Raw genomic sequence first — 19,495 nt, forward strand, 5'->3', positions numbered from 1 at the left:
TTAAACCTCCAGCACACAGTGCTAAAGAGGTACTGCATATATGCCCATACACAAAAGTTAAGAAAAAACAGTGCTCTGGGCAGTAGATTTTTTTTCTCCTTTTCACAATAGTCTACATTTTCCCAGATTTCTACCAAGACCACAATACAGCTTAAAAAAAAAAAAAAAAAAACAAGGTCATTTTTAAAAATAAGGGTAGTTTCTTGGTAATTTTGTCTCAATGCTAGGAAAAATCAACTCTTTGGGAAAAGAATCAACGTTATGTTAAGTAATCATTTTCAACCTCCCCTTTCATGACCTTTAAAGGGGACTTCTAAAGCTAGGCAGATGCCCCAGCAGGAAATAAATTTGCAATTCAACAGATGCACCCACAGAGATATGGCAAGATGCACCTTCAGTGGCTTTGGCAATAATTTCCTTTCATTATTCCTTTGCTTCCAAGTGCTTTTCAACTCAAAGAGAAGCCTGTAGAAGTTAATAGGTCCTTAATATGTACTCTGCTCCCTGAACTGATTCCTGTTCATAAGGTAATCGTGAGACCCCACGTGGCCCTTTCACACGGGCTTTAGCAAATCCCCTGCAGTGAGATGGCCCCTGGGCAGCTCCGTTTTCGCCAGAGCAGGCAGTGACCTAATCAATAGGGTTCCAAGCAAGACAATCCCTACATTCACTAGCCCCAAGAAATGAAGTGGGAGGGAGTTCAAGCTTTATTGAGGAATGCTATTTACCTGTCACAGTGATGGTTCACCCAGCAGGAGTTTAAAAAAAAAACTTTCAGCTGCTACAGCACATTTCCTGGCCAGCAGCCAGCACACAATAAACATATTTACTTAAGCTTCATTCACAACTTTTTGAAGTGAAACTGCTGAAACCTAAATGGTAGATTTGTGAGATGGGAAGTTAGTGGTCACAATATGGCATAGCAAGTTTTAAATCTCTGTGTTCACTGAGACCCAGTGACATGAAAAGTATCATGAGAAGAATAAATACTACTAAAAAGTCATCCTAGTGTGTACATCCTTGAATTTACACTGAAAATTCTATAAACCGGAAAATGTGATCTCTTTAACTAAAAATAAACAGGCCATTAAAAGGGTCGATTTACAGTACAGTAACTACTTTTCATTCATGTCTCTTAATTTCAGAGAGAAGTGTAAAAATACATACATGTGAGTTTTGATTACACAATTTAACAATTTGGAAGCCCACGGGAGCTTGTTCATAATTACTAAATGTTTTGCTTTCTTCAAAATGATAAGCCTAGTCTAAATAAATGCAAAATGTTATTTTAATTCATCATATACTTCTGCATAAAGATTTTTCAAATATTTATGTGAAAGTATAGGTCAAATCAAATTAAAATTGTGCTACAAACCCAAAATATGTCCAAAAGAGCTATTTGAATGGAGCAACTTCAATAACAGATGTTTATCCTAAGACATGTGATTTACTCAGAATTTTACAAAACCTATCACTGGACAATTTTTAATTGAAAACAAAGTTCTGATTTGAAATTAATTGCTAGGTTGTTTTCCCATACCCATTAACACAAAGCAACAAAAAAATCCCATGTCAAATAACTGCAAAATGAGTTTCCATTTAGCTTTGACACTAGTTTAACATCACAAGAATTACTTCGCTGTAATATTTTAAAAGCCATGCCAGGATCTAGGCCATCAGCATCTTGAACAAAGAAATTTTGTACAACACAAGCACAATAGGCTTTTAATGTCCTTACTGAATGCCATTAGAACAGGGTATCTGGCACCCACACAGCACTATACTCAACAGACAGGACTCCTTAACTGCTTTCCACCTTCTTCCTCCACCAGGTTGCTCCAACCCATCATGGAAGATCAGGCCTCATCAAAGTGACTCAGGCTTTGCTTTGTTGGTGGCCATCTCTTTATAGCCACAAGAAAGTAAAGAAAAATTAAGGCACCAAATAACTTTTAAGTACTTAAGTTGCCACCCCATCACCAAAAGGAAGGGAAAGAGTGGTTTTCCTAACCATTTTATATTTTCAAATAATGTAAGTTGTAAAAATCTGTTTGCTTTTTTCTATGGGTTCTTCTACCTAAATAACAATGGAACTTTCTTATAAATGATTGCATGGTCTACTCTGATACAGGAATTGTTTTGTTTTAGCTTACTCAAATTGTACTAATCGAGTCCTTATAATGCTAGATTATCTAGAATTCTAAAGGAGAGAATTTCAAACTGCTATTAAATTATCCTCTCTATACTGCTTTATTAAAGATTCACTACACATGTAATTATGAACTTTCAGGTCAGTACCTTTATACTAGATTTCTGCCTTTTATTTACTTCTTTTTATTTTTTGTGAAGGAATCTCACTAAATTGTCCAGGCTAGCTAGTCTCAAACTTGCAATACTCACAACTCAACCTCCTGAGTAGCTGGGGTTACAAATCAATACCACTGTGCCCATACTTCCTTAGAACTCTGCCAACTAAGCTTTTGCTAGAGAATCTAAATTTCATTAAATATATTCCTTATATTCATTTTGATATTTAATGACTACTAAATTTTTCTCCAAGCAATAAATAATGAATTAACATATATGCTCTATTATAGCCACTTTTTTATCTCTAATGAGGATTTTTTTTACTTGATTGCTTTTTCTCATTTCTTTGAACAAAAGACTAGCAACTGGAGTTCAATTTCTTCTCTAAAAATCTTTGTTAAAGTTGGCTACAAGTATGCTTTCCCATGTCAATCTATTAAAAGACATCCACTCCAAGAATTTCCAGACAGAAATATCAGAATGCTAAATGAATCCATTTCATAAATTTCTGTTTCAAATCCTGAGATTTCTGTTTCAACTCATCACAGAGTACTTTACTTTCCTATTTATTCTGGTACATATATGTCCCAATAACAATTCTAATAAAAGCTAAATCTTGCCTAATACTAAAATACATCTTTAAATTAAAATACATTTCCATTTAAGCCGAAATTTAAGCAAAGATATCCAAAGTGTGCATCATGTCTAAAATGCCAAAGCAATACTCTTTTATTCTCTCCCTATTTCAATTTCTATTTCCATGTGCTCAATGTCTTCTTATACGCTTCCAATTCCATTTTTCAAGTTTTCCAACCTCTAAGAGAGAGCCATAAGTGAACAAAATATTTTGTGATAAATTAATCAGCGAGGAGTGGCACTAATGGGCCAAGAGAACATCTTCAGAACAAAGGCTACTGTGAATAGCTCTTTGCTGCCTCTTACCAGTCTCGGTATCTCTTCCCTTAAGCTTTAGAATTATGTACAATAGTCAGTATTCTTAAGTATCCTTGGGGGTAAGAAACTTCAGCAATCTTTGAGATAGAAACTGAAAAAGGGAGGGAAAGGAGGAATGCTGCTACAGTATCTTCAGACTTCATGCATACCCTTGGTAACTCTGCTAAGGCTCTAATTTCAGTGGAAATGAATTAAAAGTAACTTGAAGATATACTCCAACGCTGTCTAATGTTCAATGGAATTAAAAACTTGAAGTAAGCTGACTATATAAGGTAAAAGTTTCTCAAGACATCGTATTTATTTTCACAGAAAAGTTTCAAAAGCCTTTAACTTCTGAAGCCCATTTAACATCCAAAAAGAATTTCCTCAAAGGGGAAAAAAAAATCATATAAAAGTGCCTGTGACAGACTAAAAAATGACTTACGAAGCTTGCAACACACTCTTCTTTCCCATCGAGAAGCAAAGTCTATTTTTTTCCTACCTTTTTTTCAATCAACCTAGTAAGACAACAGAATGGGGGAAACAGGAAAATGTATGAATTCTGCGCTTAACCCCAGGAGAACATGCTGCTGCTCTTCCTGAGCTCTCAGGGCCACCAGGTGAGCAAATTCAGGGCAAGCTGCTGGATGATGACAGACAGGGACAGGGCACAGTCACCCCTACCTGCAGCCAACTGCACAGCCACCAAGCTGCATAGCCACTGATCAAACAGGAGGGAGTCCAGATAAAACTAGCAAAGAAACACACAGCAGAAGCAGAGTCCTGCCCAAACTGCCACCCACAGGACTGTGACCTGTATAAATGGTGGCTTTTTTCAGATGGTTTGTTTCTCAATGAAAGGCTAAATGATTGTTCTGTGTGACAATAAACACCTCAATTCAGATTTATTTGCCTATACTTACTCTACTTGATTTCCTCTTAAACTCTAACTTAAACTAGATACAATCTCCATTGCTCCTAATGCTCACACTTCTAAAGTAATTTCTATACAAAAACATTGAAAACAAAAATCCTTCATAAAGGTACTCTGGTTCTTCCTTTAATCATCCTAAGGAGTAACTAGCAGCTCTAATTTTCTATTCAGATGGGAGAAAGGCTTGGAGTCAGAAGCTCTACTTAGCAGGAAAAGTAAAAAAAGAGCAAATGTAAATTAAAAATATATATGTTTATTTAAATGTAGTCACTAAAAAAAGAAAATGTCTTTTAGTTTTCATACATTATTCTCCTTAAAATAGCCTAGTCATTGAATATTCCCCCTTTATGTAACTGGGCTTTAAAAGAAGGGGTTAATAGCCCTTATCAACAGAAATAACCAAGAGATTTACAACACAAAACAAATGGCCTTGTAAAAGGAAATATATGAAGGGCTGGGGCTGGGGCTCACTGGTAAAGCACTTAATTAGCATGTGTGAAGCACTGGGTTTGATTCTCAGTACCACACATAAATAAATGAATAAAATAAAAGTCCATCAACATCTTAAAAAAATTTTTAAGGAAATATATGTATAAAATCTCCATTCTATAGCCCAAGAAAACAATGTCTAAGCCAGGTATATTCTCCTAGAAAGCCTCAGAATTTAGCATTCTTGATTTTAGGCTCTGAAACTCAATCTTAAAAATGAAGTTGTTTCTAGAAAAGGGAAACATGAACAAAAAGGAATCTGCATTGCTAGTGAACTATTTTGTTGTTGTTCTAAATCATTATTTAAGAGCATCTGTCAAAGAAGGACTTTTAAGTAGAAAAGAAGTTGTAACTATATTGAAAGAAAAGCCATACTTATAAAACAAAATTAAAAAGATCTTTCCCAATAATCATTATTTATATATTTCTCATTAATATTTTAAATAAATAATCTATTTCAATTTCAAATTTTGTACAAATTAACAAGTGCTTGCCAGGTGCAAATGTGCCTGGCACAGTTCCAAGCAAGTAACAGAGACACACAGATCAGCCGCCTCTGCCTTCACAAAGTTTACATTATGGAAGTAAAAGGACAAAAGCAGACTTTTTTAAATGGTAAAATCATTCTTGACATAAACTATATGTAGAACACATATTTCAAGAACCACTGGCCTTAAATTATAACACTTTATACTCTGTAGATGTGACTTGTAGTTCGATTTGTTTCTGACATGATCATCATTCATCTAATTAAAATCAAACATGGGAAGCTGTGGATATAGCTCAGTTGGTACAGTGTTTGCTTCCCATGCATAAGGCCCTGAGTTCAAACCCCAGCACCACCAAAAAAAAAAAAAGAGTATTCTTCATGTTCATGATTTTCTAATCAGGTTTCTTCTTCCAAGTCGCTATCATACAATTAAAAAAAAAAAACACTTTTTAAAAAAGTGTTTTATTTGGTGGAGGGGCCACCAGGGATTGAACTCAGGGGGCTCTCAACCACTGAGCCACATCCCTAGCCCTATTTTGTATTTTATTTAGAGACAGAGACTCACCAAGTTGCTTAGGGCTTGCTAAACTGCTATGGCTTTGAACTCTCAATCCTCCTGCCTCAGCCTCCCCAGCCACTGGAATTATAGGTATGTACTACCACACCCAACTTAAAAGTGTTTTTAATTTCTTTTTAAGATACCTGATTTCTATTCTGTTGCCTCAACCAACAAACTCATCTATTTTTTTTTTTGCCATTTAAAAATGCAAACACCTTTAGCTTAGCAACAAATCCAGAAAAGAAAAACATCATATTACATTTTATTGGGTTTACCAAAAGATGAACATCACTGAGTATTTACTGATCACTGATTATGTACCAAGTATTTCTGCAAGAGAAATACAGAAGGAGAAAAACATGTCTGAAATAGCCTAATGTCAAGCAACTTTAAGGCTAAAAAGGCAAACAAAAATATTAATAGCCAAAAGCAAACCTGTACTTACGAATGAATTATGGAAAACCTTCTAAGAATTTGTGGGGAGTGTTTTTTCAGGTCAAAAAACATTACCTGAAAGTGATGGGTGTTAATGTCTGTTAACCACAGGTGAGAACATTTCGGCCACGCATACATTTGAATTTGACTTAGCCTTTCTTGTAAGGTTGTTTAGTGCTCCTCGGATAATGAACTAACCTTTCAAAATAAGCATTACTTATTTAAATTTTTCTTTAGTACCAAAAATGGGGGCTATCTACAAACCTAACATGGTTTAAACATATTGACTTAAAGTCCACTTAACTAAAACTTTAATCCATAAAGAAAGTTAACTTTACTATTAGAAGTCTTCGTTTTCTGACAGGTTATTTACCCTAATAAAGAAGGGAATTCTGGTATAAGCAACAGAGTTTCCGCAGTAAGTTGGCAAAACTAAAGATCGAATCCTGGCCCAGAGAGTAGCTTCACTTAAAAAAAATAAATATGACAAAACCATATTATTTGTCATATTACTTAGCCATACTAATTGTGTATCTTGTACAACTCAACAGAGGGACAGAGCCCTCTATAAAGCAGGTATGTAAAAAACTGCAGACTACTTTACCTAAAACTCACCTGAGTAAATTTCTCTTCAATTGTGTACAAATACACAGAAAAATAATTTTTTTCCATTGTAAAGTTTTATCTATCTCATTTATAAAACAAATTAAAAACTACTGCATTAAAAGCATAATAATATTAGATTAAGTGCCATATAATGTGCACAAAAATGTTCAGGGGCGGTATAGAGCATTGTACTAATGCTTCTCTTCTCATTATCTCTGCTGTCATCACCATTCTAACCATTATCCTAACCCACTGGTCCCCTGTATTAAGAGGGAAGGCAACCCTGGGAACCTCTAGAACAAAGGGACTTAAAGCCAGGGATCCAAGGACACTGATAGAAGTTCAACACTTTGTGAATACCCTGCTATTACAACCAACTCAATCTCTGAAGAAAAAAAACCTATAATTCCAATGGATTCTCTAAAAAGTTTCTGTGATGCTAAAAACATTTAAAACTACTGTTTTACCCAAGCATGGTGGCACACACCTGTAATCCCAGAGACTCAGAAGGTTGAGACAGGAGGATCCCAAGTTCAAGGCTAGTCTTAGCAACTTAGCCCGTGTCTTAAAATAAAAAATAAAAACAAAAAGGACTGGGAGGATTGGGGATGTACCTCAATGGTAAGGCAGCCCTGGATTTAATCCTCAGTACCAGGAGGGGGGAAAAAAAAAATGGAACAACTACTGTTTTAGAGGTCTAGAAACAGGTGGTATCAGGATGGCACTGGTAGAGAAATTTTGCTTGATCTTTACAACTACGATTATTATGCATTACACTTGGTTTGCTTGTTGAACAAATGACTTTGAACTGCTATGTCAGCCACTCTGCTTAGAAAAGAACAGGGAGATGATTAAGGCTAGACTGTCCTTGAGGTCAGGGAGACAGACATGAAAGAGATAGACAACAACAGAACTTTGGCCCACATACCATTTCCTGGAACAAAGTGAAGCAAAGACTCCTCACTTTTAAGAAAAGCCTCTTAAGAAAGACAGCAATGGCTTAGTACGCCACCTATCAGAAAATCTACTGAATGCCTATTATATGAAGTCAGTAGTAAAAGATGTAAAATCTACCCACAATGAATTGACAAATCTACAGGAAAAAGACCCGTCCAAAAAAAAAAAAAAGTGTGTAAAAAGATAACATAAATAGTTCCATGGAAAGAAAAACATTTGTCAAGAAAGCTTTATTTAAACCGGCATGGTGGCATACACCTATAATCCCACCTATGTGGGAGGCTAAGGCTGAAGGATCACAAGTTTGAGACCAGCCTCAGAAACTTAGCAAGGCCCTAAGCAACTTAGGGAGACCCTGTCTCAAAATTTGAAAAAAAAAATAAAAATAAAAAAGAGTTGGGGATATAGCTTAGTGGTAAAGTGCCCCTGGGTTCAATCCCCAGTACTGTTAAAAAAAAAAAAAAAAAAGATGGCTTTATTTAGCAGAATTTTAAGTGATAACAAGAGCTGATCATGTGGTCAACAGTACTGAAAGCAGGGAAATCAGGAAACAAGAGGCCCACGGAGACTGAAGGATGGACAAGGCAGGAACTGACTTACAGCTAAAGCAAAGGGCAGAAAGGGAGCAGAGGAGGGCAGCACACACTCACTAAACAGGAAGAGGCAGGCAAGTTGACTGGGGCCCTGCGGGCTCCACCCCTGAACCAGGTCATTCAGTGGGAAAAGTCTGAAGGAAGAAATCCACAAAAGGTGGGACACCTTTACTCAACAATCATCTTGGACCAGAATACTCTCAAATGCATCACACTTGAAACCACAACGATTTCTACTTCCGCTACTTAATTTAAAAAAGAAAAACAGTATTTCAGAATTCAATGGCACAAATCAGTGCACTCCCTAATGCCCACTAAGTGTTGTATTTTATAATATAGGCCTGAACTACATGGACAAAGTATAGGAACATCTAATTTTACTCAAGAATTGCCTTGATGATGCATGGATTCAGTCGATGTAAAAGGCTTATCATAAGAGTAGTATACAGTAAGTGCTCAGTAAAAATTCAATATAATTACAAATCAATGACTACAGGGGGAAAAAGGCTTACTACCAGTGGTTAAAAAAAATATGTATATTTTACATATATATATATATATATTTTTTTTTTTTTTTGGTTAAAATTGTCACAAACTAAATAGAGGTCTTAAGGAATTACTGACTGAAACAGCTGGGTAACTTCTGTTTTTTAAAAAAAATAATGCGTCTAAAGTTTAAAGTCTATCCACAGTAGACTCCCTCCCAACCATAAAAAAGACAATTCTAAGGAATCTCATTCAACAGGTTAGTTCACTCAGCCACTCAGAGAAATAAAACAGGTTCAGAACAGTATCAGATAACCTGAGGAGATAAGGTACACTTTAACTGGCAAAGTAAGCTAGTTGATAAGACTGGTCTGTCCAGTATACATGTGAACAGTTTCCTAGACTTTCCAACACTGCTGTTAAACTGGACAACTGCCAGTTCAACAAGTAGAGGCATGTGTTCTTGAATAAGCAATCTTTCCAAGACCATTTACTCCTAGTAACAGAGACATGAAAGGTGTTTTGGGGTGCTGTGTCTTCTCTGGCAAGCATGCAATATTTATAACCAACATGGTTTTTTTAAAAAATGGCATAAAGATAGCTGCAAAGTAACATTATTAACACAAAAAATACCAATTAATAAATAATATAAGCTTAACAATTTCAACCTTATGAACTAAAATAATCCACAGTCAAAACAATAGGAACTAAATGGTTAAGAAAAATGTGTGACATGGACAAACACCTAAGTTTTAAAATCCATTCAACTTTTTTAGTTGTGTAAGATGGGCAAATGAAAAAACAAATCAGGTATGACTTTAATGCTAAATCTCTACCAACACAGGCTACTCATCAAATTATGAACATATAATTCTTAAACTTTCTTAGAACATAAAAGGGTTTCCTACCAAGAGGGATGGGGAGAACTGACATTCACTCTGGCTTTCTTACCGTGTACCAGATGACTGGTGGGAACAGCTGCAGAAGTCAAGGCATCAGAAGGACAAAGGGAGAGAACAAAGACTACAAGGAACTCAATTCAAAGGGGAAGTATAAATTAGGCTAGCTTCAGCTTCCCTGGGGATTAAACTGGTGTGAAGATTAGCTGGGACTCTAACAACCACCTAAAACATCATTTCCACAAGAAAAAAACTCCAAACAATTAACATCCTATCCATCTCACAGGAAGCCTCTTCATTGATGAAAGCGTCACAGGTAAGGCACTTTGTTCATGGATACACTCACTAGACAGGGAAGTTCACTCCCTACACTACTATTCACTGACTACTAAGCATTTTGATGAAATGATCTTGAATTGTTAGTCACCTCTGTGAGCTCTAAATTCCTATTATTCTTAAATAAACTAAATAGCAAAATGTTTTTCTAAGGGGAAAACATGTAAGAAGATTCTTCAATTCAAGATACTTTCAAGACCAAGTCCTAAATACAGAATTCAAGTCTCCTACCCAGCCTGCTCAGCTTAGCCCAGAGTCCCATTCAACCAGAAGTTTTCAAATGGGCTTCTTTACAGCTCTCTAAATCATTCTTAAAAGAATGAGTGACAATAAAATGTAGTTCTGCTGCTTAGTATCCAAGTGGTCATGAGCAAGTTATTCAACCTCTGTACAAATGTTTCCTTAACTGAAACACAAGAATAGCAGTATCCGGTATCTATCTTGGTAGTTGTGAGAAATAAATTAATGCATACAGAGTGCTTAGAACAGTACCTGGATATAAGAGCCAGTTAACGGACTGTAGTTTATTATTATACTGACACTTAACACCCTTATGATTACTACTGAAAGCAAGGGCCAAAGACCATGTTTTAAGTAAGTTATTTCTACCCCACACCCTCCAGGTCCTGGCTCCCACAATCATTTGGAATTATATAAAGCTACTGTACAACGTCACCATCTTCTGCTTCACAATAATGCAACCTTAAGTCTCAGTTCACTTTATATCCCAACTCCCCTTCCAACTAGATTTAGTCCCTCAGTACTCCAAGCAACAACTTTTTAAACATCTTATAAACAACTAAAGAAAAGCTGATCCTGTTTTCTTTTAAAACAAAATAGAATTTCTTTCGGATTTCAAATTAGATTCTTCTTTCACCTTAACAATCCTCCTGCTTCAGAGGAGGACTCCCCAGCAGAGATTACTACTATGCTCTGCCTCAAAACACACACACACACACACACACACACACACACACACACACACACACACACACACAGGAGAGCAGATTTTTACTCCTGAACATGGCAAGAGCATACTATCAGAAAATTTCTGCAAAGCCTGACTTTTCAATCTCACTGTGGCTGGGAAGTAAGTTTCTTTTCTCTTTAAACTTTCCTAGGAGAACAACAAAAAGAGGACAGTAGCTGCTGCAACTTAAGGGAGGACACAGCAATACAAAAGCCCTTTCACCAGCAAATTTCTTAACTCCCTAACTGGGCCTCCCACCAGTATCTATTTAAGTTCATACTGCCAGGAATTCTAGACTCAACGGACAGACACGCTCACACCGCAACCGGCCACACTTCCAACAGCCACCCAGCTCTTAGCCATTCTCACAGAGTTTTCAGTCATGATCCATGGCCCATTAGTATCTGCTACATTCCATTTCCTGTCATGAGAGAACAGGCTGCAGGGAAAATATATGTCCTAGGATGGATGCAGAAAATCTTACTTTATATTTTAGGAAACACATTTTTCAAAACCAAACAACAAAAAATATTCAGGCATCTGCCAAACAAGACAGAGGTTCCAAGAACATTTTCCCTCTCAATGAGGTTAGCCATCAGGTAAGCCTGAAATGAAATTCCCCTCTGTTTCCACTAGACAACTGCATTCATGGTGTGTCCACTGTAAGAAAGGCCAGAAGACAATCTTCGATGATACAGGAATGATAAACTAAAACTTCCCCCATAATGAGAACACAGCAATTTTCTCTTTAGAAAAATGTAATCCTCCTATGCCCTCCCATATTTCATGAATGGTGATTTATCTTGTCACAACAGCTATACTTCCATATTAACTCATTCCCAGTCTTTCCATAGAAACATATGTAAATTTCAATACTGAAACAATGACCAGAATCCTAAAGAGTAACCCAGTGTTAATAAGCTTAAATATCTGCTCTTATCTTAATGAAAAACATGGTCTCCCAAAATAAGTAGAGTCAAAGGAGAAAATACTGTTACTGGATTGCATTATACCACCATCCAAACACAGAACCATCCTACTTCTGACTGAAGGCAAAACATACCTGTGAGCAGCCCATTATCATACACACATCAGGGAAAGAGACTCACCTAAACACTGCTGCAACACAACTTTCCATTAACAATTTAAAAAACTTTTGGATAAGCATTTTTCTATATACTATCTTAGTTTTAAAAATTAACAAAAAGATGCAACTTCTTCTTGGTCCTCAAGTAATAATTAACTTGATGGGTACCCATCAGTTAAAATAAATAAACAGAATTTATTTCACAAATTTTCTATGAGGGATGCTCAAGATTCTATTCTGCTTGACTTGGAAATATACAAAGCAACCAAGAACCTATGTGAAGTAAAAATGAGGTGAAGAATTATCATTATACTGAGAACTATTAAGCTAGGCAAACCAAAACCTAAATGTGAAATTACACATGCTTCCAAGAAAACTACTCCACTAAGTATGTTGGTCAAATCTACTTTAGAATTCTAACTGTAGATTTTAAGCAGAGAAATTTAAAGAATCTTAATCAGAGCTGTAGAGATTGGCTCTGCAACAAAAACTGACTTTCCAAATAATTTTTCATGTAATGCTCTATCCTTCCAAACCTCAAATGGAAGGGCAATCACATGGGCACAGATTTGTCAGAACAGTTCACTAATAATCCCCAGAGGCCTCTCCAGAAAAAGCATATGACACAGTGAGAGATTATCAGATGAGCAAATGACTGTTACCCCCACACTGAGATTACATGTCACCTCCCTATAAAGCCAATTAGCAAAATATGTAAAAAATTCAGAGTTAATCCACAGAAGTTTCATTTTTAAAAAAAAAAACTACTTTTCAGGTGATGTTTCAAAATTTAAGCAGATTTAAATAGAAGAAGAAAGATCTTAAAAATAGTAAAAACTAAGTTCAAGTTTTTGAATATATTCTCTGTTTTGTAAAAAGGATATAAAAGATACGCACATTTGACAACGTTGAAACAGTTAAGCCACTACAAAAACCTGGTCATATTATTCAACCAACACAAGGAGTTTAAAGCCAAAGACAAGAAGCAAATAGTTAAGTGTACAGGTTTTTGGTCCCCTGAGTCAGAAGAGTGCTGCAGAGGCCCAAATCAATCAGCCCAATAATAAATGCATCACTGTTGGAGACGGTGAGAGCCCAATGGAAGTGGGCAATGAAAAGAGTGAAGCTCTAAAAAAGAGCTAACCAGACCTGAGCCAAGCCAACACCAATCCATACTGAGTCGGAGGAGTGCCCCCATTCTGTGATGTTCCCATTGGTATTTCCAAACTGCCCTTACTTTTCCTGGTTAGAAAGACATTCCTCCACACTCCCACAATGCCCTAGAAATTACACTACAAAAAAAAAAAAAAAAACAGAAAAGCTTACCTAATTTCAGCATTCATTCCTGCTGCATAAAACTAATTTTTTTTTCCTAAAGGAATTTAATATTATGTTACTAGTTGTCCTGGCCAAGAATCTCTAAAATAACTTGGGCTGATAATTCTACTGTCAGGAAAAAAAAAAAAAAAAATCTTGTAATGCATACCAGTCTAATATATAAATATTATTTTATCACTTATTCAATTTCAAAAGGCATATATAAATAAATCTACCATACACATGAGTGTTTTCCTCTGTAAAACTAGGATCACAGAATGACCTAGAAATTTCCAGCTTCTCTCTCACCTTTAAATATCATTATATAAATGCCTAACGGTCTTTCATTCCTTTACCAACCACAGGGCCCATAATCCTAACACCTCCTCCTCCTTCCCACTAAATTACCAGTGGAAGAATCTGGCACTGCCTTTCAGCTCTGAAAACTACCACAGATCTATTTCAGGACACTGCCTTGTTTGGTTGGCTCCTCCCCCCTCAATCCATGGTAGTAAAAATAACTCAACTCCTTAATTTATAGGTTAAAAAAAAAATTCTACTTTTGAAATGATTCCTTAAAAAGCAACAATAAAAATATACTTTTCATTTGAAAGAAAACCCCAAAAGGCAGCGATCATATAATTTAAGTCACGAATAGGATGTAAATTAAGATTCAGGTTCTATTTTCTGATTCAACTTTAATTTGTAAGAGTTCTTTATAGGTTTTTTGAAATCTACTTTGAGAAGGAAAAAAAGTAGGAATATGTGTTCTTAGAAATTAAAAAGAACATGTCATAGTTTCAACTTCAATTATTAACTTTGGATATTTCTCTATGTTGACAATGTACCTAAAAATTCTAATTTATATTGGACAGTAATAACAAAACAATAATGACTAAAAAAAAAAAAAATAGGCATTCTACTCTTCAGATAAATAACTACCAAACACTACTGCTTATGCTTACTTTCTCTTGTATTAACTGTGAAACTTTTAGATGAGGAACATAATCTGTAGATCTACTATATATCTAACACATGCTAGTGGTATACAATCAGCAAAAGAATCCCTTGAATTAATAAAAGTATAATAAAGAAAACTATAACCTCCAAAATAACTATTTCTAAGAGAAGTTAAAATTTTCATGTGCTTTGTACCTTTAGATGCTCATATGGACACTGGGTAAGTGCTAACTAAATACTTTTGTTATTTTTTTACGGTATTACTGAACACATAAAGATTTAATGTAACCATCAAATTCTCTTTTAGAATGGACAGATTTATAAAGGAAAAACGAAAGAGTAAAAAAACTCACCTATCACTATTTTGTGCTATAGTTACCCAGTTTCCTTCTATTTCTATGACCATGCTCAGAGGGTAGGCCATTCAAAGCCAAAATATTAATTTACTCATTTATTCTTTCAACATTGATTGAACAACTTCTATGTGCCAGCCACTCTTTGCTAAGTGTTGAAGATAGAAACATATGAGTTTATTAAGGCTCACACTCTATCAAGGAGGTTGACTTGTAACTACAATATCTTTGCAGCTAGAAGAAAGTATGCACATAATACAAAACAGTATATACTCACATAAACTGATCATCTTGGGGGTCTTAGTTTTAGAACCCTATTCTAAGTGAAATGGTATCATAAAAAGACATTGCTACCATTTCAAAAAAATTTAATAAACCTAACACACTAAGACCTTTCCCATGTTATGTTGCTGTATCATCACATAAATCTTGTAGTAATTTTGAGTGGCTTCATCTTACAGATGAAAAGTTAAGTTTAAAGCAGTATTTCTCTCATTCAAGATCATATGTTACAAACAACTGAAAGAGCCAGGCTTACAAGACAGGTCTTTTCAACATTCCACTACCCTACATCTGCCTCTCAGACAAAACCTGGGGGAGGTACTAAGTAAACCAGATCATATTATAGACATTCTAACCCATAATCTGTGTGCACTGCATAATGTTGGAGGTTGTGCAATCACCTCTGGATGGCATGCCAGATGGTGCTAGCGGTTGCTGTAAATAAGGGCCTTTGAACACCTGAGTGTGAAAAACCTCCAAAGGGCTTCTCAAAGTTGCAATAAAACCAAAGTGATATTTTTGATAACAGAGGGTACAAACTTAGAGATGAGCATCAGTAGGAACAGTTTTAATTTTTTCTCACTTAATGCCCATTTAATCCTCTGGGCTCCTTTTTTCCATCTTCATGACTTACATATCTACATACAACAGATCAACACCATTCAGAAGCACTTCTATAGTGGGCCCTAAGAGAGATCAACTGGGAATTGTGAAGGATCTATCGAAAGACATCTGTGAAAAAAATAGGAGGGATGAGAAACAAGAGTAATAAAAACGTATGTACCTGTTTCTTCATCTATCTTGAAAACACCAACACCAGAACCGTCTCTAATGGAATATCGGATCTCCCCATCTCTTCCTGTGTCCTCATCATGAGCTGACACTGTCATCACTGATGAACCAATAGGGACATCTTCTTTCACTGCACCCTTTTCCACAAAGCTGGAAAACACTGGAGGATGTAAGTTCTCATTCACATCAATTACCTCAATTTCCACATAGCAAGTGGAAGACAGAGAAACTGGCTTTCCTTTGTCTTTGGCCCTCACCGTGAGATTGTACACTTGCTTCTTCTCAAAGTCCAACTGTTGCACAATTCTAACTGCTCCACTGAGTTTATCCACATCAAAGTGCCCTTCTCCATGGTCCATAAGACTGTATCTCACTTGACTAGCTTGACCTAAGTCAGGATCGTGGGCTTCTAACCACATGATTATCGTTCCTTCTGGCAGATCCTCTCGAACTTTCACACGGTAATTAGGTGGAATGAACTTCGGTGGGTTGTCATTAACATCTTCTAGTGAGACTTTCAAAAGCACAGTGGAAAACAACTGGGGCTCTTCTTTGGCTTGATCCCTGGCTTCAATCTTTAAGTAATGCACATGCTGTAGTTCACGATCCAAAGGGTGCATAATTTTAACCACACCAGTTGTGCTGTCAATTGAAAACTTATCAGTATCTGTAAGAATAGAGTACGTCACATGTCCATTGGGGCCGAGATCTTTATCAGTAGCTTCAACCTGGATGATTTCATTATTTATCTCTTTGTCTTCACTCACTTCAACAAAATAGCTCTCCTGTAAAAATTCAGGTGGATTATCATTGGCATCCAGAACAATGATATCCAGAAGACGCCAAGCTGCCTTCTGTGGTATACCAAGGTCAAAAACAGTAATATTCAATGTGTATCTGTCTGTGGTTTCACGATCAAGTGGAGAGAAGATTTTCAGCATTCCTGTTTCCATGTCCATGATGAAGCAACTATCCTCATTTCCTCCAGAAATAGCATATACCAATTTTCCATTGAAGCCAGAGTCAAGGTCAGTAGCATTCATGAAAATTATGCTGGAACCCACAGGATGGTTTTCCTTTACCTCAATACCAGCCGGAAGAGTACTCCTAAACTGTGGGACATGAGCATTGACAGAGTGAGAATCAAAGAAAATATCCTCGACCTCCCCCTGACCGTGCAACTTATTTGCCTGCAGGAGTTTCTCTGCCAGCATTTTGGCAACACCAGTCTCTTCACACTGCAAGTTTACTGGCTTGCGACTGGCAGCCACTGTTATGTTGATATATAATGGGGTGGCAAAATTTTCTCCATCTGTAGCCGTAATTCTCAAACTGTGAAAAGATACCTTTGCACCTAAACCATCCATGAGTGACTGCTTTAATGACAATACCCCAGAGTTGGGGTTTAAGCCAAACAAATCTAGTTCATTCCCAGCTTCAATCTGATACCGTACCAACTGAAGTTCATCGGCATCGATAGCAGACACGGTAGTTATTTGCTCCCCCACACCTAGATCTCTGGGAATTGTTCCTTCACAATTTATTTTCTCAAACAAAGGTGTGTTGTCATTCAAGTTGTTGAGGGTAATCGTGGCAAGGACTTCAACTTCCCGACGGTATGGCAAGCCCCAGTCTGATGCTCGAATTCTTAAGGTATAAACCCGAGGCATCAGTTCGTAGTCGAGGTTTTCTGAAGTACTCACGGCACCAGTGAAATGATCAATCACAAATGGCACATGATTGAGATTTGCAATACTGTAAGTCACGTATCCATTCTCACCCTCATCGGGGTCTATGGCGCTCACTCTCATGACAGTAGTACCAACCGGTGCGTTCTCATCAAAGGATGCTTTGTACGCTGTCTGGGTAAATTCAGGGGGATTGCTGTTTGTACCCAAGACTTTAACCAAGACTTTTGTGGAGGCTTTTCTGTCACTTGTTGTTACTTCAAGTTCAAAATGGGATGTCTGCTGCCTTTTAATTGGTTCCAAAATGGAAATGAGACCAGTGTTGTGATTTAAACTGAATTTAGCTTTTCCAGGTGTACTTTTAAAAACATACCTCAAATGGGGATAACTAGGAACGGCTTTTACCATGACCACAGGTGTATTGGGAGGAGCAAATTCACTTATTTCTGCTCTGTAAATATCCTTTTCAAACCTGACTGGCCCAGCTTTAAAGTGTGGAGAAGTCACATGGATTACTTTTACTGAAGAGAACTGGGGAGGAGTTCCCTTATCTTTAGCCTGTAGAGTCAGATTGTAGCCAGAAGGATGACTGTCCCAATCAATGCCATTAACAGCTTTGATTTTATACTCTTTACTTCCTGGAGAGGATCTCACTGTTCTAAACTGTTGAAGGAAGTCACCTGCCACAATGCTTAAAGAAGCAATTTCCCCATTGGCACCCTGATCGCAGTCATCCACAGTTACAATTGCATATGTCGGGTCCTTGTCCAGTTCTGATGGTGACAGTGTCACCGCTGTTATCACAGGAGCACATTCGTTGGCCTGTTCCACATGAACTGTTAGCTTGGCCATGCTGCTGATACCACTGCTACCATACAACTTCATCCCACGGTCCACAGCAAGGATCTCCAGCTCATAGAGCTGAGTCTCTACGTAATCAAGTCTACCAGTTAAAACTACGGTGCCACTGGTTGGGTGAATAGCAAACATGTCAGTTCGGTCTTTAAAACTGTAATAAAATTCTCCATTGGTTCCTATGTCTGCATCTGTGGCACTGACTCGTGCAATACTGGTCCTTATAGCTGTATTTTCAGGTAGGGAAACACTGTATGAGGTGGGTGAGAACAATGGCCTCAAGTCATTTGTATCCAGCACTTGAACCCTGACCTTTGTTCGTGCTTCAACATTAGTATTTTTTTCAACTGCTTTGACTATCAATGTGTAATGGTCTTTCACTTCTCTGTTAAGAATAGCTGTGTTTCCTCCTTTGGTCCTTATTCTTAGAAAGCAAAAATCTCCAAGAATGTACTCCTCAGCTTTGAACAGGTTTTCGTTGTCTCCTGAGACAATTTTGTACCTTAATTCCCACAGTGGATTTGTAATGTAAATACCCATCTTCACAGGATGCCCAACGTAGGTTTTAGCTGCAGAATTCTCATGCACAGTGACATTGTACTGGAAATGTGTGAACTGTAGAGGAGGAGGGTGTTCAAGTCTTTGGCTTCCATCACTGTCTCCAAAATGTTGGAGAAGGAGAAGCAGAAGCAGAAGCAAGGCCAAATGTCTCCCCATTGTTTAACTCTCAGGAACCTAAAATAGAAGGAAAAAAATAAGAATGATCACTTTAAGAAATAAAACAAGCAAAAAAAAACAATGTAAATTGCTTTAAACCTTATATTAAAGTATCTTTCATCTATTTGAAATATGGATAAACGCAATGGACTGGGATATTATTTTCCTGTTTTTCAGTGGGTATCAATATTCTTTCAAATAAGTATAGAATTACTGTTTGATAACAATCTTTTTATGACTCAAAATCCTATTTTTCATATTGGATAAACCATAATAAACACTGAAGTCTGACAACCATAACAATTAAATTTTATATTTAAAATATTTAAAGTAAACATAAGCAATTGTTAAAGAGAAAGGTGATAAATATTTCTTACATTTAGTTCATACAATTAATTGAACGCTAAAAATGCTTGCAAACTTAATGCTACTGCAGTACGGTGAGCATGC

At 36.7% G+C, this 19,495-nt stretch overlaps 1 protein-coding gene across 7 annotated transcripts in view; it reads right to left on the reverse strand.

Annotated features, from left to right (window-relative positions):
* Positions 1-19,495, reverse strand: part of Fat1 (FAT atypical cadherin 1) — a 123,984-nt gene that overhangs the window by 89,099 nt on the left and 15,390 nt on the right. For all 7 annotated transcript variants that reach the window (XR_013430320.1, XM_021729024.3, XM_040294835.2 and 4 more), the window contains exon 2: positions 15,778-19,063. Coding sequence is in view for 6 of the 7 variants with exons in the window: in XM_021729024.3 (XP_021584699.2) it covers positions 15,778-19,045 (3,268 nt within the window). In the remaining variant the exon portion in view is untranslated. The remainder of the gene's footprint in view (positions 1-15,777; positions 19,064-19,495) is intronic.

This window comes from Ictidomys tridecemlineatus, chromosome 14 (assembly GCF_052094955.1).
Source record: "Ictidomys tridecemlineatus isolate mIctTri1 chromosome 14, mIctTri1.hap1, whole genome shotgun sequence".
Classification (NCBI taxonomy): Eukaryota; Metazoa; Chordata; class Mammalia; order Rodentia; family Sciuridae; genus Ictidomys; species Ictidomys tridecemlineatus.